Consider the following 24,968-nt stretch of genomic DNA (forward strand, 5'->3'; position numbering starts at 1 on the left):
TTATTTTATTTTATTTTATTTTAGATTTATTTTATTTATTTATTTCTCTTCCCTTCCCCCCCCACCCCGGTTGTCTGTTCTCTGTGTCTATTTGCTGTGTTTCCTTCTTTGTCTGATTCTGTTGTTGTCAGCGGCACAGGAACCTGTGTTTCTTTTTGTTGCGTCATCTTGTTGTGTCAGCTCTCCGTGTGGGGAGTGCCATTCTTAGGCAGGCTGCACTTTCTTTTGCGCTAGGCAGCTCTCCTTACGGGGCGCACTCCTTGTGTGTGGGGTTCCCCTATGCAGGGGACACCCCTGCATGGCAGGGCACTCCTTGTGCGCATCAGCACTGCACATGGACCAGCTCCCCATGGGTCAAGGAGGCCCGGGATTTGAACTGCAGACCTCCCATGTGGTAGATGGACGCCCTAACCACTGGGCCAAGTCCGCTTCCCTTGTTGACATTTTAATCTCCAAACCATTAGGCAACATTGGAATTGGCAGCTATTAACCTTATTTTAAAAATATTTACATAAAGTAATGTAAAACAAACCCAAAAGGTACGCACAATGAGAAAGCCAATTGAGAGATTTCCATAAATTGATTATTTCATTAATTGATTACTTTCAATTTTTCCTCATTGACTTTACTAAAAGAAAATTTTCCAACATTTCTCTGCCTGAAGAAAATTAGTAATAAAACATATAATAAATCCATAGGTGCTATGAATGAATATACAAGTGTCTATGAAAACTCAGTGGAACCAAAACATAAAATCTCATCTTTGTAGAAAGCTTACATCGTACTATGGTTATAGGTCAATAGTTAGGTAAGAAATGATAGAAAAATAAAACATGCATGTAAAAATGTTTAAAAACTATTTTAAACTTGCTTTGGATATTTAACAAAACTGTGCACAATAGATGAATTCCTCATAATAAGAGTATTTCTTCGAGTTCTCCATAAGATAAGGACAGTCACTAAAACTCTGACCAGCAAGCCTTCTTGGTTTTAATATTAACTGTTCATAGGAGACACTGCTTCTAGAAAATCAATTTGCTCATAGCCTGAAGACAAAATAATTTGGACGCCACAAAGAGCAAAAAGATATTCATTCACAAGACTGCCTGAAGCTTGAGCAGTTCAGGCATTCCTCTGGGAAGGCTCCATTTTATCCTAGAATCAAGCTTGAGCCCCACAGATCTTGTTTTCTTATCCTCAGAATTAAGAAAACGTTTATTTTTCTGAAGCAACTGATTTATTTTCTTACAAAAACTGTAACTTTTGTGGTTAAGATTATAGATTTCAGAGTCAGACTTGTCTGGATTCCCATCTCAGCTCTACCAGTTAATAGCTGTGGGATTTTGGGCAAAAAAAACTTCTATGTGTAAAATATAACAACGTTCCCACCTCTCAGGGTCCTTGCAATCATTAAATAAAACAGTTGTGTGTCAAAAACTGAGCAGTTTTTATGTTGTAACCGTTTTGTTATAAACAATAATAAATACTGTAGTTATTAATTGATGTAGATTTTACTTTTGCTACTACCATCTCCAGAACCAAATCTATGGTCTCTTTCAATCACTTTTTGGCATAAGTTTCTGTTCATTCTCATTATTCTTAAGTTTATCTATTTTTTTTCACTCCTTATTGTCCCTTTCATCCAAATTATTTATCAGTCTAGTGCTTTTCTATGAAATCTTTGTGATCTAGTTAATCACTCTGAATTGTTCTTAAAATTAGGAAAACTGTAAATAACATATAATCTTATGTAAATGCGTAACTAATAAAGGCCCTTTGAATTACGTTGTTTCAGTTCCTGTAAAATTAACATTGATATTATAGTTTCTGTTTTCCAAGATCTCCTGGGTTACCAATCTTACCAGGAAACAACTAGAAATAAAGTATCACCACTCAGGATAAAATATTCAACTCCACAAAAAATAATAAACATTTATAACAACAAAAAATCTCTTTGAAATCAGTCCAATGTTTTGCCTCAAAATAAATAGTCTGTGCTATGCTTTACACATAAATACAAATGAAAAACCTACCCCAACACAAATAACTATTAGAGCCTGGTTAGTGAGAAAAGCGAAATGGCTCAGAAAAATGCACAGGGCCAGGAAAAAATAATCCAATTGCAATAGGAAATATTATATTAACTTATTGTTTGCTGTCAAGCACTGGAATAAAAGAAATAACCCAAAACATACATTTCTAAATTAAAAACTGTTCCCAGGAGTTAAAAAATGTTTATTAGATTAATATTTGCCAGGAGAAAAGACTGATACTTAACTCATTTCTAAATTGAACAATAAAGCATACTTAAAATTAATTTCTTATATTATTCCAGCATCTTTTGATCTCAAATATTTTGGTATTGATTTTGTTTAATGTGAAGACTGCTTCCACACAACTTCCCCACCCCTAAGGGCTAAATTACGTTTTCTAATAGTTGCTATCCAAAGGTAATATGGGTTCATATAAAAAGTTCGGTTATAGCAAAATTTTCTATACAGAGATTATGCCGAAATAATTTTTGGAGAAATTGTTTTCCAAGCCGCTCAACTGTAGGAAGATACTCTGGTAGGCAAGATTTACAAGTAGACTGGACTAACAATCAATCTCTTCTTTTTATTGTTTTTGGCAAATTTTGGCTTATAAAAATATTTATTTTTATAAATGAAATGCTTTTAAGTAAGCTTAAGTGATGAGGAAATTACCAGCAAAATTATCCTATCTAGTAGCATGACACAGTATAGTTCAGTTTGATTTCATCATACCTTAATTTTTTCACAATATTAAGTCATATTCACATTTCAAATTATTTAAGTTTTGTACCTATAATTTAAATGGCTACACAATATTTAATGCAGAGACATGAAGGAATTTACAAAAAACACTTTCCTAGAGTTGAACATATAGATTCTTACAAATTTCCTCTATACCATGTTATTTTTTAAAAAATGCTTATGTGTGTGTTTACACGAGTATAAAATTTGAAGGCCAATCTCACATTTAGATGAAAAATACAAATATTTTTATAATAAAGGCCATGCATTTTTGACAACAACATGGGAGAATATGGCATTTCTTTGATATGAAATGCAAAATAAATTAGCAGTGACAAAATCATGCTGAAAATCTAGTGAATGAGTATGTGCAACTTACGGCAAGAGGTTTCCTACTGTTTCAATTGTTTTTATCAGTTAAATTTTATTTAACTGTGAACATATTTTAATAATGCCTTTTGGATTCTTTAAGTATATTAGTGTATATATCATACCTAATATGATTAATTACTTTTGAATAGAATAAGATTTCAATTTTAATTTAGAAAAACACTAATTAAATAAAATTAGAAACTTCATACAGCAACCACTACAAAATCATCCTGTGGATGACTGTGGGTACTATGAAAGAACCAAATTCCCCGCCAGGTAACAAGTAAGTGAGCAGGGTGAGTAAGTGTTTCTTTACAGCTACACTGACATCTAACGTCTATCTATCCAAAGTGGTATCAGTAACTCTACTTGCACAGTCTACTGTACTGGGAGAGAATGATAAAGAGACTAAACATTCCTTCCTTATCTTGTTAAGAGGGGTGAGAAAACTAGTGAATCTAGCCTTTGCATTTTCTAAAGATAGTTTTTCCCAAATCGATAACTTTCTTTTATTCAAAATACAAACAACCTTACATGACATATTACGTTACCAAATAACTGACTTCTTTCTCAGGAGTGCCACTTTTGGAGATAACACTGAGAATTCATGGGTCATCTTATAAAGTAACAATGTGTAACCTTTTATCTCCTCTTCAGGAGATAAGCAGTTCTAACAACTAAAGAATCAAAAATTAAATGGCAAGTCCTTCCTAACCACTCATTACCGTAAAGTACATTGTGGGAGTGCAAACCTTGTACCCATAAAACCATAAAAGCAAAAGGGCAGAATGTCCATATTTCACACCAATGGACAGATTATAAATGACTGTAAGAGGCTATGGTTATAGAATCCACATCACAGGTCAGATCAGAAATTGACCCCCAGGGAAATGGATGTGGCTCAAGTGATTGAGCTCCCGCCTACCATGGGAGGTCCCAGCTTTGGGTGCCAATGCCTCCTGGGGAGAATGGACATATGCCCACGCCTGCCGCAGTGAGTGCCAGATGCCCCCGGAACAAGAGCTAGACACTTGCACACTGCAACAATGAGCAGATGCTTAAATGCGCAGATGCCACAAAGCCAGCAGACACCACAGTCTGGGAGGAGCGGATGTGGCTCAGGCCATTCAGCATTCTCTTCCCAAGTGGGAGATCCGAGGTTTGGTTCCTGGTGCCTCCTGGAGAAGGCAAGCAAACAATGAGCAGACAGCCTAGAGAACCATCTGGGGGAGGGATGGCAGGTAAATTTAAAAAAATAAAGCAAAAAGAGAAAACTCATCAAAAATATTAAAACGAAATTGACCCCCAGAAAAAAAGCAAATTTATGAACTCCTTAGATTGTATGGGTACACACACACATGCACACATACACAAATGATGACAAAATAATACAAAGAAGCAAATGATATACTTCCCAAAAAACTTCCTTTAGTATCACCATAAAACATTTCATAAGTATAGTGACATAGTTTAAAGGAATAAGGAAGTAGGATGAATTTGAACTCAGGGCAGGAAAGAGGGCAGAGTGATGTGGAGAGAGAGAAGAGAAAGTTTGAAAGTGTACATGAAAGTGTAACTACCCTCCCCTCAGTAAACTGTATTTTCCTCAACACAGTTAATTCAAAGTCTTTTCAGCCAGTGTGTCACTACTTACTATACATCAACTAGGTTTGAGTGATGAAAATTTGCTAAGGCAGTAGTGCTGCACTATTTGTCAAAAAGATTGAATTGTACTTTCCTATTAGTATAAAAAAAAAAGCAAAAATGACCTTGCATGATTATTGCCAGGAGCATGAAGTTGTTTAGGGGATAATGCAAGTACCTTCACAGAAGGTAGTAATGGGAAATGTCTATCTCTTTTTCTTTCAAGTCAGTCACTTGTAATATGCCTTGCTATACTGCCAAACCATTTCTCACTCCAAACTCCTTAAATAATACCTGTCTAAGCTGCGAATATATTTTTAAGAAGACATATGCAATATTCCTTGCTAAAAACCTCAATATAACAAATGCTTTACTAGCCTCATGAAAATAAGAATATTATGTACTATTTATAATATGAAAGAAGTTCTGTTTAGATGTTCTGAGGCATGCAGGAAGACATTTATTTCTCTATTTTTCAGAGCATTAATTGATTAATATAAAAAGGGATGTAATTAAACACTTGTTTTTTAGGAGACTATTTCTAATTCTGAAATAATTACTTTATCAGATCAATTCTTGGTTTTAAATTTAAGATGATATTTACAATATTTCATTTTTAACTATAGATTAGAAATATATTCACATATATTCTGTCAAAAACATATTTACAGGAGCTTAGCAGCTTTCCAAATTCAACACATTCTTTAAGAGACAATTTTTTAGTAGAGTTGATATTACTTTGTATGCTTAAAATAAAGGGATTGATCAACCAATTTTAGAATATATCCTGATAATATTTTCACTGAAATTGTACACAACCAAATAACTGTTATGATTTAACGTAAGTTTAAAAGGGCTTGCTGATTTTTACAAAATTACACTGAATATAAAAAGCTGAGACTAAAAGAGATCAGCTGAAATAAGTAGAGATCAATTAACCTGACCAGTACAATTGCTATTATATGTTTAAGGAACAGCTTAAGGAATGAATCACTAAGAGTTTCCCTACCTTTTTTTTTTATTAATGAGCCACTGTGTTATTATTTCCTTAAGATGATATTTGTATTGCCATTCTTGTAATAAACTAATTCAGTCTTGCTGACGTACTTCTAATTTATAAGAACATGCCACTAAAATCAGACAGAACAGGAACACTTATTTTCTCCTCTGAGCTGTAATGGGTGCTTTATTTCCCCATTGGGGGAAATTCCTTAGAAAGGCTAAGTATTTAAACTTGTTCTACAAAGGCTTCTGATTTGAGGGTTCAGAGAATTAAATCAACGATTTCACTTCCTCAAAGAACTCAGTGCAGAATTTGGTACAAACTAGAAAAAAAAAAAGTGCTATAACTTGCTAGGAAGATATCAATGTAAAACACCTAGAGAAGGAGGGCTCCAGCACTGCTGTAATCACGGGTACACACACCCGTGACCTCTCCTGCCATGATGCGGGGACTCCTGAGGGCACCCGTGTGACGCCAGACCACCGCAAATCTTGAGGCAGTGTATCATGGAAGCTAAGTGCAAGATGGGGAAAAAGAAGTGCACTCAACACCTATGTGCTCTGTTACCACTCTGCCTAGGATCAGTGGGTGAAAATCAACCCTAAGCCACAGGCTGAATATGCCCTTGGCATGTAGCTCTGGCTGACCATCCTGGGGACACTAAAATGACACCTATGGTTATCCCAATTCAACATCCGACCACACTTTCTAAAGCATATACTGAAAAGTTTAATGCAACTGTGAAGAGAAAACAGCCCGTTATATATTTCAAAGTTGTCTCTATGTAAAATTATTAGCAGTTTCTGTCCTTGAACAAAGAGACTTCAGTAATCTGAAGAGTTCATGCACTAAGATAATAATGTGTATAATATAATCGATTTTAAAAGTGTGATTTCTGAAAAGGCAATTGAAACAAACTTATAATTTCTAACTTAATCAAATCATAGCATAAGCATGACTGAAATGATAAATCCAAAATCGAAGTAGCGTTCTCCCTGCCCACTATATTGAACTGTAGTCATATGAATGTAATTGCCTATCCAATATCTCACTTCCAAAAATAAAGAGAGTCTTCTCTTCTAAATGTTCCCCAATATTTTACCCCTTCAGGTTAAAACTTGTTACTCTACTTTGATTTTCCAAGCCAGAATTCCCTTCCAATTTGTCACAATTTGATTGTGCCTCTCAAATCTCACCTCTGTCTCCTCATTGCCATTCTTATCTTCACTGCCTAAATTCAAGCATTGATCAATTTTTGCTTTGACTGATGTAGCAGCTTCCTAATCTCCCTGAAATTCAGTCTAATCTCCTTCCAATCCATTCGCTAAACTACCACTAGAGAAATATTTCTGAAAAACAAATAATTCTAAACATTCTCAACAAAAAACATTTAGACAAATCTCTCTAAAATCTCATACCCTTGCATAAAATATGTTTAATGTAGCAATTTATTGAAAAGTTGGACTGGTGAATAAATAAAAAAATAGATGATGGATAATAGAGAAAATATAGCAAAAGGTACATTGTAATGGAAGATTTTTGGGTATTCACTATTTAATTTGTTCAGATTTTCTACATGTTTGCAATTTTTTAAATATCACAGAAGATTACTTTTAATGAAATGGCTTGTAATGTAACAGCTAATATTTACTGTGGGCTTCTTCTCTACCATACAAAATGCTCAGTAAGCTCTTTATATTATCTCCAAGCCAGGGGCATACAGGAAAGTGTTTAACTGACTCTCCAAAAAAAAAAAAGAAAGTTAAACAATGCCCTGATTTACAGCATATGCTTATTTCCATGCTTCAATATTCCCATTTATGGTTTTTAAGTTCCCAACACAGAACTGGGAAGAAGTGAGCAGTAGCACATTATATAGTATCACCAACACATAGATAGGTAAGAGAGACATAGTGCCTTAGAATGCAGATTGTTGGGTAATATATTCAAATAATTAGGAAGTTTTAAGTACGTATAATCTTTTTAAAAATATAATTTATATAGCTATAAATTTACAAAATTTATTTTTCAATAACGGTTTAACAACAGCTGGCAAACTTTCTGAAAATTTAACAATTGACTCTCAAGAAAATCAATAACAATCACACAAAAATCAAACTGGGAAAGCGGCTGTGGCTCAATTAGTTGGGCTCCTGTCTACCATATGGGAAGCCCTGGGTTCACATTCCAGGGCCTCCTTGTGAAGGCAAGCTGGCCCACGCCCATGCCACGGAGAATTGAAGACCCATGCCTGCACCGCGGAGAGCTGACGCAGCAAGATGACGCAACAAAGGGAGACAGCAGGCACATAAAGAAAAAAAAAAAACATGCAGCAAATGGACACAGAGAACAGATAGCAAAAACAAGTCGGGGGGGGTAAATAAATAAATAAATAAATAAATAAATAAATAAATAAATAATGAATGGATAAATAAATAAATAAATCTCTTTTTTTTCCCAATCCAACTGGACAGGTTCCATTAAGATCCTAATTTTACAGATGAAGAAATGAAAGGCTTACCAAGATTAAGACATTTGCTCATTAGTAAGTACAAGAGTCAGATTTGAGCCTGGACTTCACTGATTCCCAAACTTCAACTTGATAAAATGCTACTCATACTTCAGAACTCCTTTCAAATTTTCACCCACTCTCTAGGTAGGAAACAGAGAGCAAGCTGCCTCTTATGCTCCCACACAGTTGAAAAGCACATCTCTTCTACCACTTACTGGTCTAATGATTTACTTACATGTCTTTTCTTCGAAACTCTCGGCAGTTGAGTGCAGAAGTTATACACCCAGGCAGCCTTGCTTCACTGCTAAGATCAATGCCCTTTGCACAGTAAGAAAACAACACGTGTGAGCTACTATGATGAGTGACTAGAAGTAGGAGTCTTCATCTTTGAAAAGCCAGTACCTAACACAGGTCTTACAAGCATGAGATACTCACATTAAAAAAAAAAAAAAAAGAAAGAAAAGGAAAAAGAAAAGACAGCATGAATGGTAGTCTTGGATCCTCATCAAAAGCTGTTTGACATTGATCAAACAACGTTACTACTGAATCCAAGTGCCCAGGAAACCAGAAAAATGGGGGAGATAGACTTGACTAATTGTATGGTATTTTCTCACAATAAAACTGCATGACTATATGCATGAGCTTGCTGGTGCCATTAAAGGACATGGATAAAATACTTTGAGAAAGCAATTGGAAAGTATGTCAAGAATTTTTCCTTCATGTAGAAAAAAATAAGCATGAGCCTCTTTCCAGGATTTACCATGGCCAACCATGCAGGCAGTCCAAACTTGCAGCTATAGAAAAATGTTTAAACAAATTCCAGGACATAGCCAATAAAGTACTAAACATGATATTAAATGAGAAAAAATTACATCCAACAGAATATTAAGAAATCATTAAAGTTGATGGTTAGAATGACCTGTAGAAAGATACTCAATGAATTGGCATGACAGCAAATACAATAAGCATAAATTACATATATTTTATACTTACAACAAAAAACAGGCACAAAGAAAAACAGTATTTGTAGCAGTTTGAGGTTATGTATGAATTTCAAAAAGAGAGATTATGTTTGTAAACTGGCCTATTACTCTGGACATGATACCCTTTGATTGTATTAGATTCAGCTCAGATGTCTTTGATTAAACTATGTTCAAGATTAGGTCTTTGATTCGACCACATCAGTAGGGTGTAACACAGCTTAAGTTCCCACCCAACTTCGTGGGCTACATAAAACAGACACTCACTCAAGAAGACACACAAAAGAAGGTAACACAGAGGAAGAAGGGAGAGCTCCATAGACACGATAGAGGAGAAAACTTTGATCCTAGGGCCCCAGAGAGAGCTGAGCCATTCACCTGATAATCTACAGCTGACCTTGTAAAGAGACCAAAACAACTGAGCCTAGAAAAAGACCAGCCCTAAGTCAGTCTACAGCTGAGATCAGAAGAAGCTTGAACCACTGAGCCTTAAGAGGAAGAAGGAGAGCTGAGCCCTTACAGAGACTTGAGTTAGACTCTTTTGGGCCTTGTAACTGTAAGTTTTTACCCCAAATAAATAGCCTTTATAAAAGTCAGCTGATTTCTAGTACTTTGTACCAGACCCCTTTGGCTGACCAATACAGTATTGCATCGAAAAAAAATGATAATAGTTATAAGAAAATTGTAGCATTAGGAAAGTTTCCTTAAAATTCTATTTGCAAAAATTGCTGTAATATGTTCTCATATATTATTTATGAACACCATTTGGGTGTATGAATCCCATGCAGCTTTTATAGAGTCTGAGACTTCTAAAAAGGGAACTCCAAAGAAATGAAGCTTAGGGAGACTTAGTATATCTGTTAATTTTTTCTGCGTAAGCTGAGTGGAGCTTGGTTTTTTAGTTGGGGCACAAACACAATATGCAAACACACACACTCACAGGCACTCACATGCTCACACACACTTATGATGCAGAACTTGCTGGAGAAGTGAGGTGGAAAAGAATGGAAGGGGTGGCTGGAACAATACTACGGCTTGACCATCATGCAATATTACAACTTTTTAAATAATGTCCAAGTACCTAAAGTTGATTGCAAATTTAAAAAGAAAACTTAAATTGGTTCAATTAAGGAAAAAAAATACAAATATTTATTTAATTCAATAAAATGATATTTTCTGAAAGTAACTGGTTCATTACTTGAATTTTGCTTTTAAAAAATGAGTTGCGGGAAGTGGACTTGGCTTAGTGGTTAGGGCGTCCACCTACCACATGGGAGGTCTGCGGTTCAAACCCCAGGCCTCCTTGACCCATGTGGAGCTGGCCCATGCGCAGTCCTGATGAGCGCAAGGAGTACCCTGCTACGCAGGGGTGTCCCCTGCGTAGGCGAGCCCCACACAAAAGGAGTGCACCCTGTAAGGAGAGCCGCCCAGCGCGAAAGAAAGTGCAGCCTGTCCAAGAATGGTGCCGCACACATGGAGAGCTGACACAACAAGATGATGCAACAAAAAGAAACACCGATTTCTGTGCCGCTGACAACAACAGAAGTGGACAAAGAAGAAGACACAGCAAATAGACACAGAGAACAGACAACCGGGGTGAAGGGGGGGGGGGAGTGGAGAGAAATAAATAAATAATCTTTAAAAAAAACAACCAAAAAACGAGTTATTTACTCAGTGGAGAGTAAAGGGGAGGCTGCAGTTAAAGGATTGTGTGAACAAGCTGGAAGGGAGATTTAGAAAAAAGAGTTTCTCCTTGTTGCTTTCAAAAGAGAGCAGAATTTTCTAGTCTCCTTATGTGGCAAGTATTTTATGTGAGGTGGACATACAGGAAGAAAACAAAACCATTTAAGTGAAATTCAATAGAATAAATCAGTTTCTACCTTTCATCGCTTCTGAGAAAGGGATCTATATATAAACTATTTTTAATTGTAAATGCAAGATAATTGAGGAATGTTGTCTTCTCTTCACCACTTTATCCCCAGCTCAACGGCAGTGTCTAGCCCATAGGAGTTAACATTTCATTGACTAAATCATTAGGAAAAACAGGACCACTGGCTCAACCCATTACCATCTTGTGCTAAGAATCCAACATAAAAAATGCTTTTCTTTACGAAGAGCAACGCTTCGTGATCTAGAGCACTACTGTGTTTCATGATGACACATTAAGGATCCATACCCCTGGTGGAAGAAGAGCAGTTGTTACTTCATTTAGCTGTACTTACACTACTATAGAGTAGCTCCAATATGACTCAGGCAACTATCAGGAACTCATCAATACACCATCCTATTTCAGAGTTTGGTTAAGCTTTGTCCATTAGCATTGTGCTTTAAAATGCCACTGGATAAAGGTGATAAAATGAGTAAGAACTTAATATAGCATTTTTAGTTTTAGAGAAATTGAGTATTTAGAATGTTTTTAAACTTTCTATATTATTATAATTTACTGGATGGCAAAAAACAGAGTTGAAAATTAATAAAGCACATAAACAAAGTTTTCAAAGATCACTGGCATTCATATTCCAAAACTGGATAATTATTCTTTTATTCACTTGAAACATCTATTTATTTTAAAGAAGAAAACCTTTTGGCAAAGCAATTTATTAGCTTAATGAAGCAGAATTTATGATTTCCAATAAACACCACCCTGAATCTTGCAGAAATATTTCAAGTGTTCTTGATGTAAAGAAATAATTGGCACGTGTTATTTCACTTTCCTTCTCTAATTACTATTAAAAAGGAAGCCTATTAAAGATATCTTTAAAAGTTTGTTTTGGCAACAAAATGTTGTAGATTCACATTAGTCCATACAGCATGATGTTTAGTATTTTGTGGGGGGAGGAGATTTAAGAAGACTGACAATATCGACCATACCTGCTTAAAAAGGAAGCATTGTAAGTAACAGCTAAAAATAAACTTTTTATTTTGCTTTGCTTGTTATTCTTTTATTCTGAAATGACACTACATGGCAAATAGTGACATAGCCAAAGTGTGAAACATGAGTTATTTAAACTTCAACTTCACTCTGTTGATTTGGCTGAAGCAATTAAAACACACATCACTCAGTGATTTCTAAGCCATATCATATGTAGCAGCAGCTGAATTTGCACAGATTTTACTTAGAGAGACATGAAAGACATGAATTTCTGCCTTTTGAAGTTCAATTTTCTATTGGGTTCATAAAGTATCATATAACTTAAATTGCTTGAGATTAGAATTCACCCATTATCTCTTTCCTTTGAATATGCTTTTGGTCTCTGCAGTTTATATACAGGTTGATGGAAAGGAAAAAGGATGGTAGAGCCATTCCTACAGCAATTACTATCTATAAGATCATAATTTATCGTGAAGACTAGAAGGTGCCAACGCAAACTGGTGATTCCCAGATTTAGATTTGGGTAAGAATCAAGTTAAATGATTAAAATAAAAGATATATCTGTATAAAGTTATTTTTCCAGATTGTAGGGAGTAACCCACAGTCTCTAAAAAAATGCTCCTTATAACTAGAATGGGTTTAGATAAATACAGTCATGAAGCTGTCATACTCCCTCCAACACCCCAAAGAAAATGTGACCTCAATTTTGTGCCAAAGTCCAGTTTAGGAGTTTTATTTTTTATACCAAAGCATATATATATATATATATATAAGGAGGGATAATAGAAAGCAGAAGTAAATTGTCAGGGTAAAAAAGGAGATAATCAAGAATATCAAGGGCAATTCTATGCACCAGTGTGACTGTCATGGGACCATCAAAGTAAGGAAGGTCTGAAGGAAGCCCCAAACCTGGGTTTCTTGAGCCCATCTTCCTACTTAACACATTCCTTACAGTTTGGTATCTGTACCCATGCCTTCAATGCTACTCAGGTCTTATTCTTGTTCAGATACTCCTGTGCCATCAACATTTAAGACATTATCAATATATCATTTCTACATCCTGATGTGAATAAAAGACCTGAAGGAAAATCCAGGACATTTAGGGGGGACTTATGCTGTTATTCAAATCATTTCTGCCTGTCAGCTTTATTGAGCTATGCTAAAGTCAATAAAAACAAAATAAATGCAGTCAATAAATAGAGTACTTAATGATACTGATAACAGACTCAGCATTCGGTGAAGTACTATGGAAATATAAATATAAACACAAATAAAAATGAAGCTGTATTTTAAGGGACAAAATTTAATTCCTAATCCTGTGTTTTCTGGTATATGCCTGAGTGTAGTTTTGTCTTGCTGTGGATGTCATTTTGGGTTATGACAGGAAAAACGTATTTTTCACAAAAGTTCACATTGAAAATGAGACACACTCCTTTTCACTGCTTCATGGATCTACATGTTTCACTGAAAATTGCCAAAAGCACTGAACTTCAATACACAAGTAGAGAGTGGTTTTCCCAACTGTGTAAATAAATTACACTCTGGACATTCTGAACTATTGACCTTCCCTATGAGGGAGATGCTGCTAAAATGTCAGTTAATCATAAGCAGTTCTACAATGGTTACCCAGAAGCAGAAGGCAATTTAAAAGAGCAATTTTATCATCCAATTGCCAAAGCATGCAATGCAGACAATTTTCTGACGATGGCATATTTTATTTCCATTTAATAAGAGAAATAGAAACTGTATTTTCTTAGCTTCTATGCCAGATGGTATACCCACAGGAAAACACAAAGAGGAAAAAAAAAAAAAAAGACCATACTTTCTCCTTCTTTCTCTGATTGTTCAATGGCGTTCCTGAATCACTTTCCATTTAAGATAACTTCGCATTTATACCATTTCCAAAAATTTTTCAATGACTCAAGAGGCATTATGTGAACAATAACATGGGTCAGGCTGTAAGGTAATAGTGAAATAACCATACCCTCAGGTGCAGGGAGAAGTATACAGCAGGCATAGGTAGCTACAGCCACCAGAGGCTGTAATTACCACCTCTCCTAACTTAAAGAGACCCTGAAGCAGGTAACTGCACTTACCAAATGATTTTAATGTACTTTAGAAGGAAAATAAAAAATAGCTTTGGCAACCAGGCAGGACATCTTGAGAAAAGGATGAAATAAAGCATTTTTACACTGCTTTAACTGTTTAAAATATTTAAAGCACAGCACACAGTTGAGTGTTAAGCACACCATTCAATTGTGCTTTCAATGAAAGTGAAGTTGCAAACATTAAGCTATGTTTTCTCAGGGAACAAGTGAGGCATGCTGATACTTTTTTTTTTTTAATGTGCATACCTCCCAGTTTTTACTTCTGTACTTTCATTTATTCATACTATAGTATTATGAGAAAAAAGATTACTTATGGTAGGAGTAAGGGGGAAAGAATTGAGGCTTTTCAAGTACAAGAAAATGGAGTTAAATTTTAGCTGCCCACCTGTCTGATGGTGGACAAGTCGGGTTTTTTTCTCTCCTTGAGCTTTAGATTCATCAGGTATAAAATAGGGAAAATAACATATCTAGCTCATAGGGGACTGGTGTGAAAATCATATAAGCATGACAAACTTCATATGCTGATTCTACAGTAGTATTAATGAATAATTGACTATGAAAATGTATATTTGGTGTGGCCAGTCTCGAAGCCAAACTCAGCATGTAAATGCAATGCCTTCCCCCCAGCGTGGGACATGACACCCGGGGATGAGCCTCCCTGGCAACGAGGGACCACTATCAACTACCAACTGATGATGCAACTGGAAAATGACCTTATATGGAAGGTTCAATGCGGATCAGCAGAATATCCATGTCTACATAAAATACCATGACTTTAAAATGCTGTTTGACCTAAAGTAAGGGGGAAATGGAAAGGAGAAATGAGTTTATATGGCTACGAGTTTCTAAAAAAGAGTCTGGAGGCTGGCAGAAGGTTTGCCCTCATGCACAACTGAGCAGAGTCAGAGAGACAGATAAAGCAGATACAACCCCCAGATATTGGTTCCTTTGAGGGCTAAAGAGACCCATGGGAGTTATGGTCATGGCCGATGGGGTTAACTACCAGGGCAGATGGCCCCTCTTTGGAAATGGTGTTTATGTGTGATGAATCTGGACTCAGATGGGATCTCCCTTCATAAGACTTTCATGCTAATGTGCTGGAGGTGCAGTTAATGTTGGGGTTTAAGATATATTTAGGGGATTTGAATCTCTGGACTGACAATGTGATAGCCAGATCCTGAGCCTCAACAGACTCCAGCACCTACAATCTGATTTATTGGACTTACCACACTCAGCTAAGATGGAGGTGAAGAAGGACAACCACCACACCATGGAGCCTAGAGTGATTACAACTGAAAATGGGAGGATTGCATCCAGCATCCAGGTGGAATCTGAGCCTCCTCTTGACATAAAGGTGCAATGGACACAACCAATCCAGTGTCCACATAGAAGAGGTGGCATTGGATTGGGAAAAGTGGACATAATGGACAAAGGGTGTGGGGAAGGGCAGGAAGAGATGAGAGGTGGAGGCGTCTTCGGGACATGGAGCTGCCCTGGATGGTGCTTCAGAGGTAATCACCGGACGTTGTAAATCCTCACAGGGCCTACATGATGGAATAGAGGAGAGTGTGGGCCATGATGTGAACCAATGTATATGGGGTGCAGAGGTGCCCAAAGATGTACTTACCAAATCCAATGGATGTGTCATGATGATGGGAACGAGTGTTGTTGGGGGGGGGAGAGGGGGGGTGGGGGGGTGGGGTTGAATGGGACCTCACATATATATATATATATATATTTTTTTATTATTATTATTTTTTGTTGACTTTGTAGTGGTATTGCATCAAAAATATATATTTTTAATATATATTTTTACATATGTATTTTTGGTGTAATGTTGTTGCAGAGTCAATGAAGAATAAAAAAATTAAAAAAAAAAAAAAAAAAAAAGAAATGGATAGTTTAATGAGTTATTATCAGGGATCATGCTTGTAACCATCACCCAAGTCAAGAAATAAAGCTTTGCTAACTACCAAAAAAAAAAAAAAAAAAAAAAAAAAAAAGAAAATGTATATTTGGATTTGAAAATATAAAACTCATTAATTAATACACAGTAGTAAAACATCCAATTGCTTTCCTGGAAAATATTTACGGACACTGTTCTGCTAAATAAATAACACTTACTGTTGCCAGAAATAAAATGTCAATGGCTTAAATACATTAAAATAGAGTTTTTGAAATAGTAACTAGTAAATAATTTACTATTGATTGACACTTAGTAGACACAAAAACTTTCTCTGTGATACACCAAAATAGAAATAAGAATGCCTGAGGGAGAGGCAGAAATTAATCACTATTCACTACTTATTTACAAGAAAGTCATGTGACATTATACCACACATGCACATGTACACAAATGCACTCAGTTGATAAGTCTTTATACTGATTTTGAAAATTTCTGCTGATCTAACATGGAGCATGTATTAAAATAATTAAATCAAAACATTTAAATTATTCAATCAGATGATATTAATGGCAAACACCTTAATTAGAATGTGGAGTTCCCCTGATCTTGATGAAAGTGGAAGAGTTCATAGAAGCAGTGCTCAGTGCATCCTGTAGAACCAGGATCTAGAGCCTGTACAATTCAATAGAATTAGATGAAGCTTCTTCCAAACATTATGGTTGGAGTCTCAAAAGGATCACTCCCCAGATTATGGAGAACTTCTCTGCTTGTAAAATCTGAATTAAATATCAGCTAATCTCATTGTCAGACCACAGTGTACACATTAGCCAACTATAATAAACATGTGTGACTAAGACATACCACAAGTATAGCTAGCTTTAAAAAAAATAAACTTTTTACAGTTGGAAGTAAACCTATGATGGAGCCCGATACGATTTTATGCCACAAAGATTCCATAAACTATATGTTTCTCAAAGAACCATATAAAAGATCAATACATTAAAACTCTAAAATGTCTAGGCATTAACAAATTTAAGTACAGCTATGAATGTTATTTTTACTCTATCCTACACAAATAAGGTTATTCTCAAATAAAATACCGCAAAACATGCTATAGTCATATTTTATACTTTGCCGTTCAAAGTATATTCTGAACATAAGCATTCAATAGGGACAAATTGATATTTATTAATGTGTTGTTCCTTTCGCTTAATAAAACACATGTAGCTTGAAAGCACATCATCATTTACTTGCAATCTTCACTGGCTCTCACCCAGATAAACAATTTCAAATAATTTCTAGCTTAAACAAAAATCCCATGATATTAACAATATATTGTGTGGAAGGCTAATTTTTTCAAGGTGTAATTTGATGAAAATAAAAATTAATAAAACTGATGAACTATTTAAAAGAAAAGTTTGGGCACAGGAAGCCAAGAGAAGGCTATTGGAATAGCAAATTTGCTTTGGTTATTATATTATTTGTATAGACCTTATAAAGATTAAATGTAGAGAAGAATACTTTTATTAGAAAATATGTGTAGGCAATATCTCCTGTAAATTGGACACCATTGTTAATCTTATTTTAACATTAGCATGGATTATTAATTTTGGAAGAGATATCGTGCTTCTTCTCAATTTCTGCACTATTTTCTCTTTACATTATTTCTCCAATGAGCCTAGGTTGTGGGCTAAATTTGCTTCTCCCTCAAAAAGCTTTTTTGCTAGCATAACAGCAAGTTTTTATATGACCTAGAACTGGAGAACTTAGCTATATGGAAAGCTGAAAAACAAACTACATAATTCAGGGTGAGCCACAGAGAATCACCCAATATCTTCGGGCTACTTTCCAACCACTGGATGAGTGTACAACACCAATCAGCAAATTAGCGGACTCTCAATTTCCTAAATCTTAAACTAATGGTGAAGCAATTCAACCTCCCAGTATTGAACATCATCCAAGAGGTACTACTAACACAAAAGAATTGAGCTGGACAAAATAAAATCTTTAATAATTGTATTATATCAGCTAATTGAAAGAGTCTTGCTTTCACTTTGGATCAGTATTCTTGATAGTTGCAGAAGAGGGTAAAAAAAAGTTATACATTGATGTTCAAGGAAGAAAAGACACTTCCCTTTTCCTAGATCCCTACAGTTTTAGTTTTCAATTTTAAGAGCATAATCATTAAATGTTCAAGATGCACAAGTTCATAGTCTAACTCTGCAGATGTTTCACTATAATGCCGATGGATAAAGTAAACTGAAATGAAACTGATTATTTTCAATAATAAAATCAACTGCCCTAAAATATTCTAAATAAGTTGAACTTTTTTAGTGTATTTTAAAATAAATAGCTAACATTTTTCTCCTACTATTTCAGCATGGCACAATAAGGAACCAGAATGTACACTTACATATCATATTTTATTTCATTTTTATTCTTTGTCTTTTCACTGTATGCTACTATGTTCACCATTCTATTTTAGACATTGGGAGGATAATAACAAGGTTTAAAAATACAAGGAAAATCTTTATGTATTCTACACATGAGTGTCAAGCTGTTGAATCAGTGGGGAATACTCAACAGCAGGATTTTCTAAATAGAAGAGTTATCCCACCAAGGCACTACTACAGAGTAATTTTTCTAATACATATTATAAGATATGGCCTCTGCAATGACTATAACAAAATTATCAAGGGAGATGATTTCTAAAGTGGCAGAAAGGTATTCAGCATTTCTCTAAACTGTAAAAGTCTTCTCTCTCAATACTACTTTTACCTGCATCCCATCAGAGATTTGGGGGCTGAATACATAGCGGGCTAAACAAAATTACCATGCAAGAAAAGACCATGGATTCATAATACTAGCATTAATATGTATTCTCACTGCTCTGAAATCATTTAAGTTATGGTAATAATCAAGGTGATGATTTACCTAATTTTTTAGAACTTTTGGCACAGTGTGCTTACATCATGTGCTAAATAATTAGAATCTTCAACAGTTTATGTATATTGTATGATTTATGCTAGATTCCTTCATCAGGCTTGCAATTCAGTCTTACCTGCACATTTGGTTCTGGTGATTAGTGGGGGTCCTGGAAGCCCTGTTCCACCTTCGCCAGGTCTTGTAAGTAGGACACGGATCTCATATTCAGTATCTGGATCCAAATGCCATAATTTATAAGTGGGAGCATTGACCGCATGGGTTTCCGTCCAGGATCCTGATGTCATTCGGTACTCCACTTCTTTCAGGATAATGGGACCATCACCAATGATGGAGTTAGCATTCAGTTGAATCAGCAAATACGTAGGTCCGACACCCAGTAGCTGTGGAGGAGCAATGGGTCTTGGTGGTTCTAGGAGAAAGGAATGTGTAATCTAATTAGTAAATTATCAACACCAGATGTATCGGTCTCTCAAAGCCTAAAGACTTAATGAATGATTTATTTAGAAGTATATGGTAAATACTTAAGAGGAAACCAGGACAAGACTGGTCTGGGACCTGTACTCTTCAAGAGAAAATACTTTTGCTGATGACATATGACCATTTATAACATAGGTTTCCCTTTATTAAAAACATGCCTTTCTAGGAGATAAACTTATTAAAGCACAGTATATAAAAAATAAATAAATAAATGAAAATATTTTGACCTGGATAACTCTGATTAGATAATAACAGAGTACAGATAACTTTCAACATTCTTGAGGTCCTGAGACTTGCACAAATCTCCAACTTAATGAACACTGTTGCTATTACTCATGATTTCATTCATGAAATAAGGTCAAGGGGTGTTTTTGTTTTGGTGTTTCGTTTTGTTTTTTAACTTCTTTAGAGTTCTTGCAGATGAGATAAGGAAAAGGCAAAGCAGCACTGAATTCAGATGCTGGAGAGAGGTGCTGAGATGTTTCCATATGTTCATCTCATAGTATGAGAAACTGAAATTTACACCCAGGCACAATTACAAATCACTCCATATCCCTAGCCTTTGGGAGTAGCATATGATAAGGCAATACATGAATGGTGCACTGAAATTTAATTTTTGATAGCAGAAGACCGTTTGGTAGGAACTTCAGAAAACATTATTTCTACATTTGAACTTACAGGTGTGATGAATTAGAGTACTTTTTATTTTCTTTAGCAATGATATAGCAACATTAGTGCCTGGACTTTATAAGGAGCTTCATAGCTCTAGTTCTTTCCAAAGGATCTGTCCTACAATGAATGCTATGTCATGAAGAAAATCTAATTAATAAATTGTGATCTGGTATGATTTTCTTTAAATTTCTGGAAGAACACTACTAGGGAAATCAGATGACCTTTACAGAAAAGAAAGAAATGAACATTACTTTAAGAAAATGACAACTTTTTAATAAAAGTGATTTAAAATTATTTTTAATTGTTAAGGTAAATCACATAAAGGGAAATTATCAAATGCAGCTAAACAGTGTCCTCCTGCACCCTGGGTGGGGGTGGATTGGATGATGATAGAAGGAATACGTTGTTGTATAAGAACTTTTATAATTGAATTTACAAAATTTTTGTAGGGTGAAAGTGAAAGCTGATATATTTTTCTAAATACTAAACTAAAATCAAACTGAATGGAGAAATGAACATAATTGGAAAAAAGCAAATGACTTCTTGGATATCTAAATGCTGCCCATATTTTCAGAAGTTGTCTGTATTTTGAGAATAAACCAGGTTGCCTCATATAAACTATGTTTCCTTTCACGGCAGTTGGTTCAGGTGCTAAGTAGGGAGTGATGCTAAATTCTCAGCTCCCCGGGCTTCTATCCCAGAGCACCAATGCCTCACTCACTTTACAGTTCAAAAGTAACCTGAAAAGCACTGAAACTAAGCAGGATTAACGAAGAGCTATGATTCATCAAATGAATAATAAATAACGAACCGTGGTTAATCTGTAAAGTCTAGGTATTCTGAAAATGACCTCATATGTGTATATTGATTCTTCAATGTCATTGTTCAAAATCCTGCACAACACTGCTGTATAAAATAACGAGAAAACTAAAGGAGAAGATGGACGGGAGGGAGAAGAGAGAAACGGAAGGGAAGGGAGGTAGAGAAGGAGAGAAGAGGGGAGGACAGGTAAGGGGAGGAGAAAAGTTACCACTGAAAGATAACATTGGAGACCCAATAGAAAGAATAAAATACAATATAAACCATTTCTCTCTCTAAGGAAGCGACATGCACAAGAAAATGAAAGTTGGAGTCAGAAGACCTATTTTCCAAAAATGGACATGCAACTATTAGCTGGGTGAACTTCAACTTGAATGTTATTTAACTTACTGGCACAAAAATTTCTTCATTAGTATTATTTAAGAATTTTTAAAGGCTCTGCATTTCTAAATGCATCAACAAACCTATAAGTGACGCGATTTTGCTTTGTTTTGTTTTTGCAAGGAGAATGTAAATATTAAAAACTGGAAATCATTACTCAACACTAGTATTTTGTGCATATAAAGAAATGAATTTCACATAATCAGGCTGTTAGACCACAGAAGGGAAGCAATTTTCTCTGGTCAGTTTTACCAATAACTTGATATGATCAGGTGAACTAAATGGATAGGTTGGTAATCAAAACTGTAGCTCAAATTTAAAACTGCAGCAATCTCTAAGGGTGACTTAGAAACATACACACTGATTAACAGCATGATTATAAAGAAGTGAAACCTACCAATAATGAAACGAATATATCACTGCATATTAAATATTTTTATGTGAGAGGTAAAAAGTAGCCTTATATTAGCATATGTATTTTGTTTTTGGCCCTTGAGAACAAAGATGCTTATTTATAAAATCTCTATTCATTTAAATAAATTATGCATGAATTTTAATCAGTTAGCAAATGAACAAGTAATTGTTCTGCAGCCATATTAATATTCTCCATAACTTAATACGCTATCAGACCCAGAGGTATGGTGTAAATAAATCCCAACAGTACACTAAGTATCAAGTGAAGCATGCAATCCCCAAAATACAAGATAAACTTTGCCGATGTTACCAATTAACTTTCAATTAATGACTTACATTCATTATTCTAGAACTGAACCTATTACAAAATCCCAATTATACATTCAAATTGCATTATTTGTTTTGATACTACAAATAATTTTTAAGTGTCTTGAAATCAAGATAAGTTATTATTAAAGTATATTCCCATCCAATTATTCCAATTATAATGCTACTTTGCAAACATATGTGCAATTTATCATATTCATTTAATTAATAAAATGCAAAATCAGAAATAGAAGCCAGAAATCCAGAAAAGTCAGAGTCAACAAAGTCAATGTCAAGGCAAATGGTATTTCTGCAGTTATTTTTTCCATATAAACTAAATTCTTCTCAATCTTATCTTCTTCTAAATAGTTTTATTTATTTCAAATTACATGCACAACTGTTCAAGAAGCTTCGACAAAAGTATCTCAAGATTAACCCTCTAACTATGGAAGCAGGCAATGACACTGCATTGTTTCCTCAGGCTACCGTAAGAAATTACCACAGATGTGGTGACTTAATAGAATATTTGAGTCCAGAAATCTGAAATCAGTATCACTAAACTGAAATCAAGGTGTTGACAGGGCCGCAGTCCTTCCAGAGGCTTTAGGAGATAATCTATCCCTTGCCTTGTTTATTGTCCATATAGTCAAATTTACTTTTAAAGAAGTTTCAGATTACAGAAAAGTTACGTCAAAACTATAGAGGATTTCCATATGCCCACCCACCCACCTACACACACACACTTTCTCCTATTAACAACATCTTTCATTAGTGTGGTACATGTTACAATTGATAAACACATACTGAAGCAATACTGCTAATTAAGGTCTATAGTTTACATTATGGTTTACACTTTGCACCATACAATATTATAGGTTTTAACAAAATGTATAATGGCCTTTATCTGTCATTGTAATATCATGCAGAACAATTCCAAAGCCTCAAAATGCCCTGTTCCAAGAATAATTTTTAATTTTTAAATGTTTTCACATTATGTTAAACTTTAAATTCATTAACAAGTATAATTATTTTGTATTTAAATGAAATAGTTAACCTTATGAGAGCATTAACCCACTTGCATATGAATGTTTTTTAATGAAATAGTTAAAAATTATATGCATATTGATGAATGCTAAAGTGGGGCGTGAAAACTGGAAAGAGCTAATACGGTATGGGGATTAGGGTTTGAAACTAATGTATATTTAAGAAATATTTAAATGAAATTTAAAATGAAACACTTTTTTTCTAACAGGATTTTAAGAAAATAATTGAAATATATCATTTAAGTAAATAGTTCACTGACAGAACAGGAATATTTAAAATAAAATCATTTGGGCGGCGGACTTGGCCCAGTGGTTAGGGCGTCCGTCTACCAGACAGGAGGTCCGCGGTTCAAACTGCCCGGGCCTCCATGACCCGTGTGGACCTGGCCCATGCTCAGTGCTGATGCATGCAAGGAGTGCCCTGCCACGCAGGGGTGTCCCCTGCGTAGGGGAGCCCCACGCGCAAGGAGTGTGCCTCATAAGGAGAGCCGCCCAGTGCGAAAGAAAGTGCAGCCTGCTCAGGAATGGTACCACACACACGGAGAGCTGACACAACAAGTTGACGCAACAAAAAGAAACACAGATTCCCGTGCCGCTGACAACAACAGAAGGGGACAAAGAAGACGCAGCAAATGGACACAGAGAACACACAACCGGGGTGGGGAGATAAGGGGAGAGAAATCAATCAATCAATCAATCAATCCAATCTTTTTTTTAAATCATTTAATAAGAAAGTTTGAATTAAAAGTTTCAGTAAACTTTTATATAACATGAAGAACGTGTAGTTCATATTAGAGTAATTATGAAAGAATAAAAGAATATTGCTTTCTTTGAGAAGTTGAGAATAGACAAATAATATTGATCAGATTACTAGCAGAGCAAAATTAAACTGAGTTTTTTTATGAATTGTATTTTAAGCTCCATGACTTTTTTTAGAAAAGCAAATTGGTTGCAATTCAATTAGGAATATATTCTAGATTATTAAAAGTGGGAAATATTTTTAGCAAAATCTTCCACTTCTGAAAGCCAGTTTTTTGTTTTTTGGGTTTTTTGGTTTTCTTTTTTTTTCGTTATTTAAAGGAGCTAGCTAATCCGCAGATCTGTGGAATTCTTTTCAGAGCCTTCCAAGTCATACACTAAAGTAAAATTATATGTTACAAACATTTTTAAAGCTATAAGTTGTAGGGTTATTTTTGTTTTCTTTATGGTAAATTATACATAACAAAAGTAAATTTAGTCATTTTAAAGATTTAATTCTGTGACATTAGGTATATTGACAATGCTGTATAACTTTCACCACTATTTATTGCCAGAAAATTTTCATCATCCCAAAGACATATATATTAAGCAGTAACTCTCCATTCTGCCCTCCCCTACCTAGTCCCTGGTAATCACTATTCTGCTTTCTGTCTCTATGAGTTTGCTTGTTTTGACTATTTCAAGTAAGAGAAGTCATATAAAATGTGTCCTTTTTGTCTGGCTTATTTCACTCAACATGATATCTTCAAAGTTCATCCACATTGTAGCATTTATCAGAACTTGTGAAGAACATTAAATCTTCCAATCCTGAACACAGGATTTCCTTCTATTTACTTAGGTTTTCTTTATTTTTTCTCTACCAAGTTTTGTAGTTTTCAGTGTCTATTATCTCTTTGTTTACATTTTTCCCAGGTATTTTATTCTTTAAATGTCATTATAGATTGACACATTTTCTTAATTTTCTTTCAAATTATTCATTA

The 24,968-nt window shown here is 35.0% G+C and overlaps 1 protein-coding gene across 7 annotated transcripts in view; it reads right to left on the reverse strand.

Moving 5' to 3' along the window:
• PTPRK (protein tyrosine phosphatase receptor type K) overlaps positions 1-24,968 on the reverse strand; it is a 575,029-nt gene that overhangs the window by 225,136 nt on the left and 324,925 nt on the right. For all 7 annotated transcript variants that reach the window (XM_058307405.2, XM_058307403.2, XM_058307411.2 and 4 more), the window contains exon 7: positions 19,233-19,526. In XM_058307405.2, coding sequence (XP_058163388.1) covers positions 19,233-19,526 — 294 coding nt within the window. The remainder of the gene's footprint in view (positions 1-19,232; positions 19,527-24,968) is intronic.

Source organism: Dasypus novemcinctus, chromosome 11 (assembly GCF_030445035.2).
Source record: "Dasypus novemcinctus isolate mDasNov1 chromosome 11, mDasNov1.1.hap2, whole genome shotgun sequence".
Lineage (NCBI taxonomy): Eukaryota > Metazoa > Chordata > Mammalia > Cingulata > Dasypodidae > Dasypus > Dasypus novemcinctus.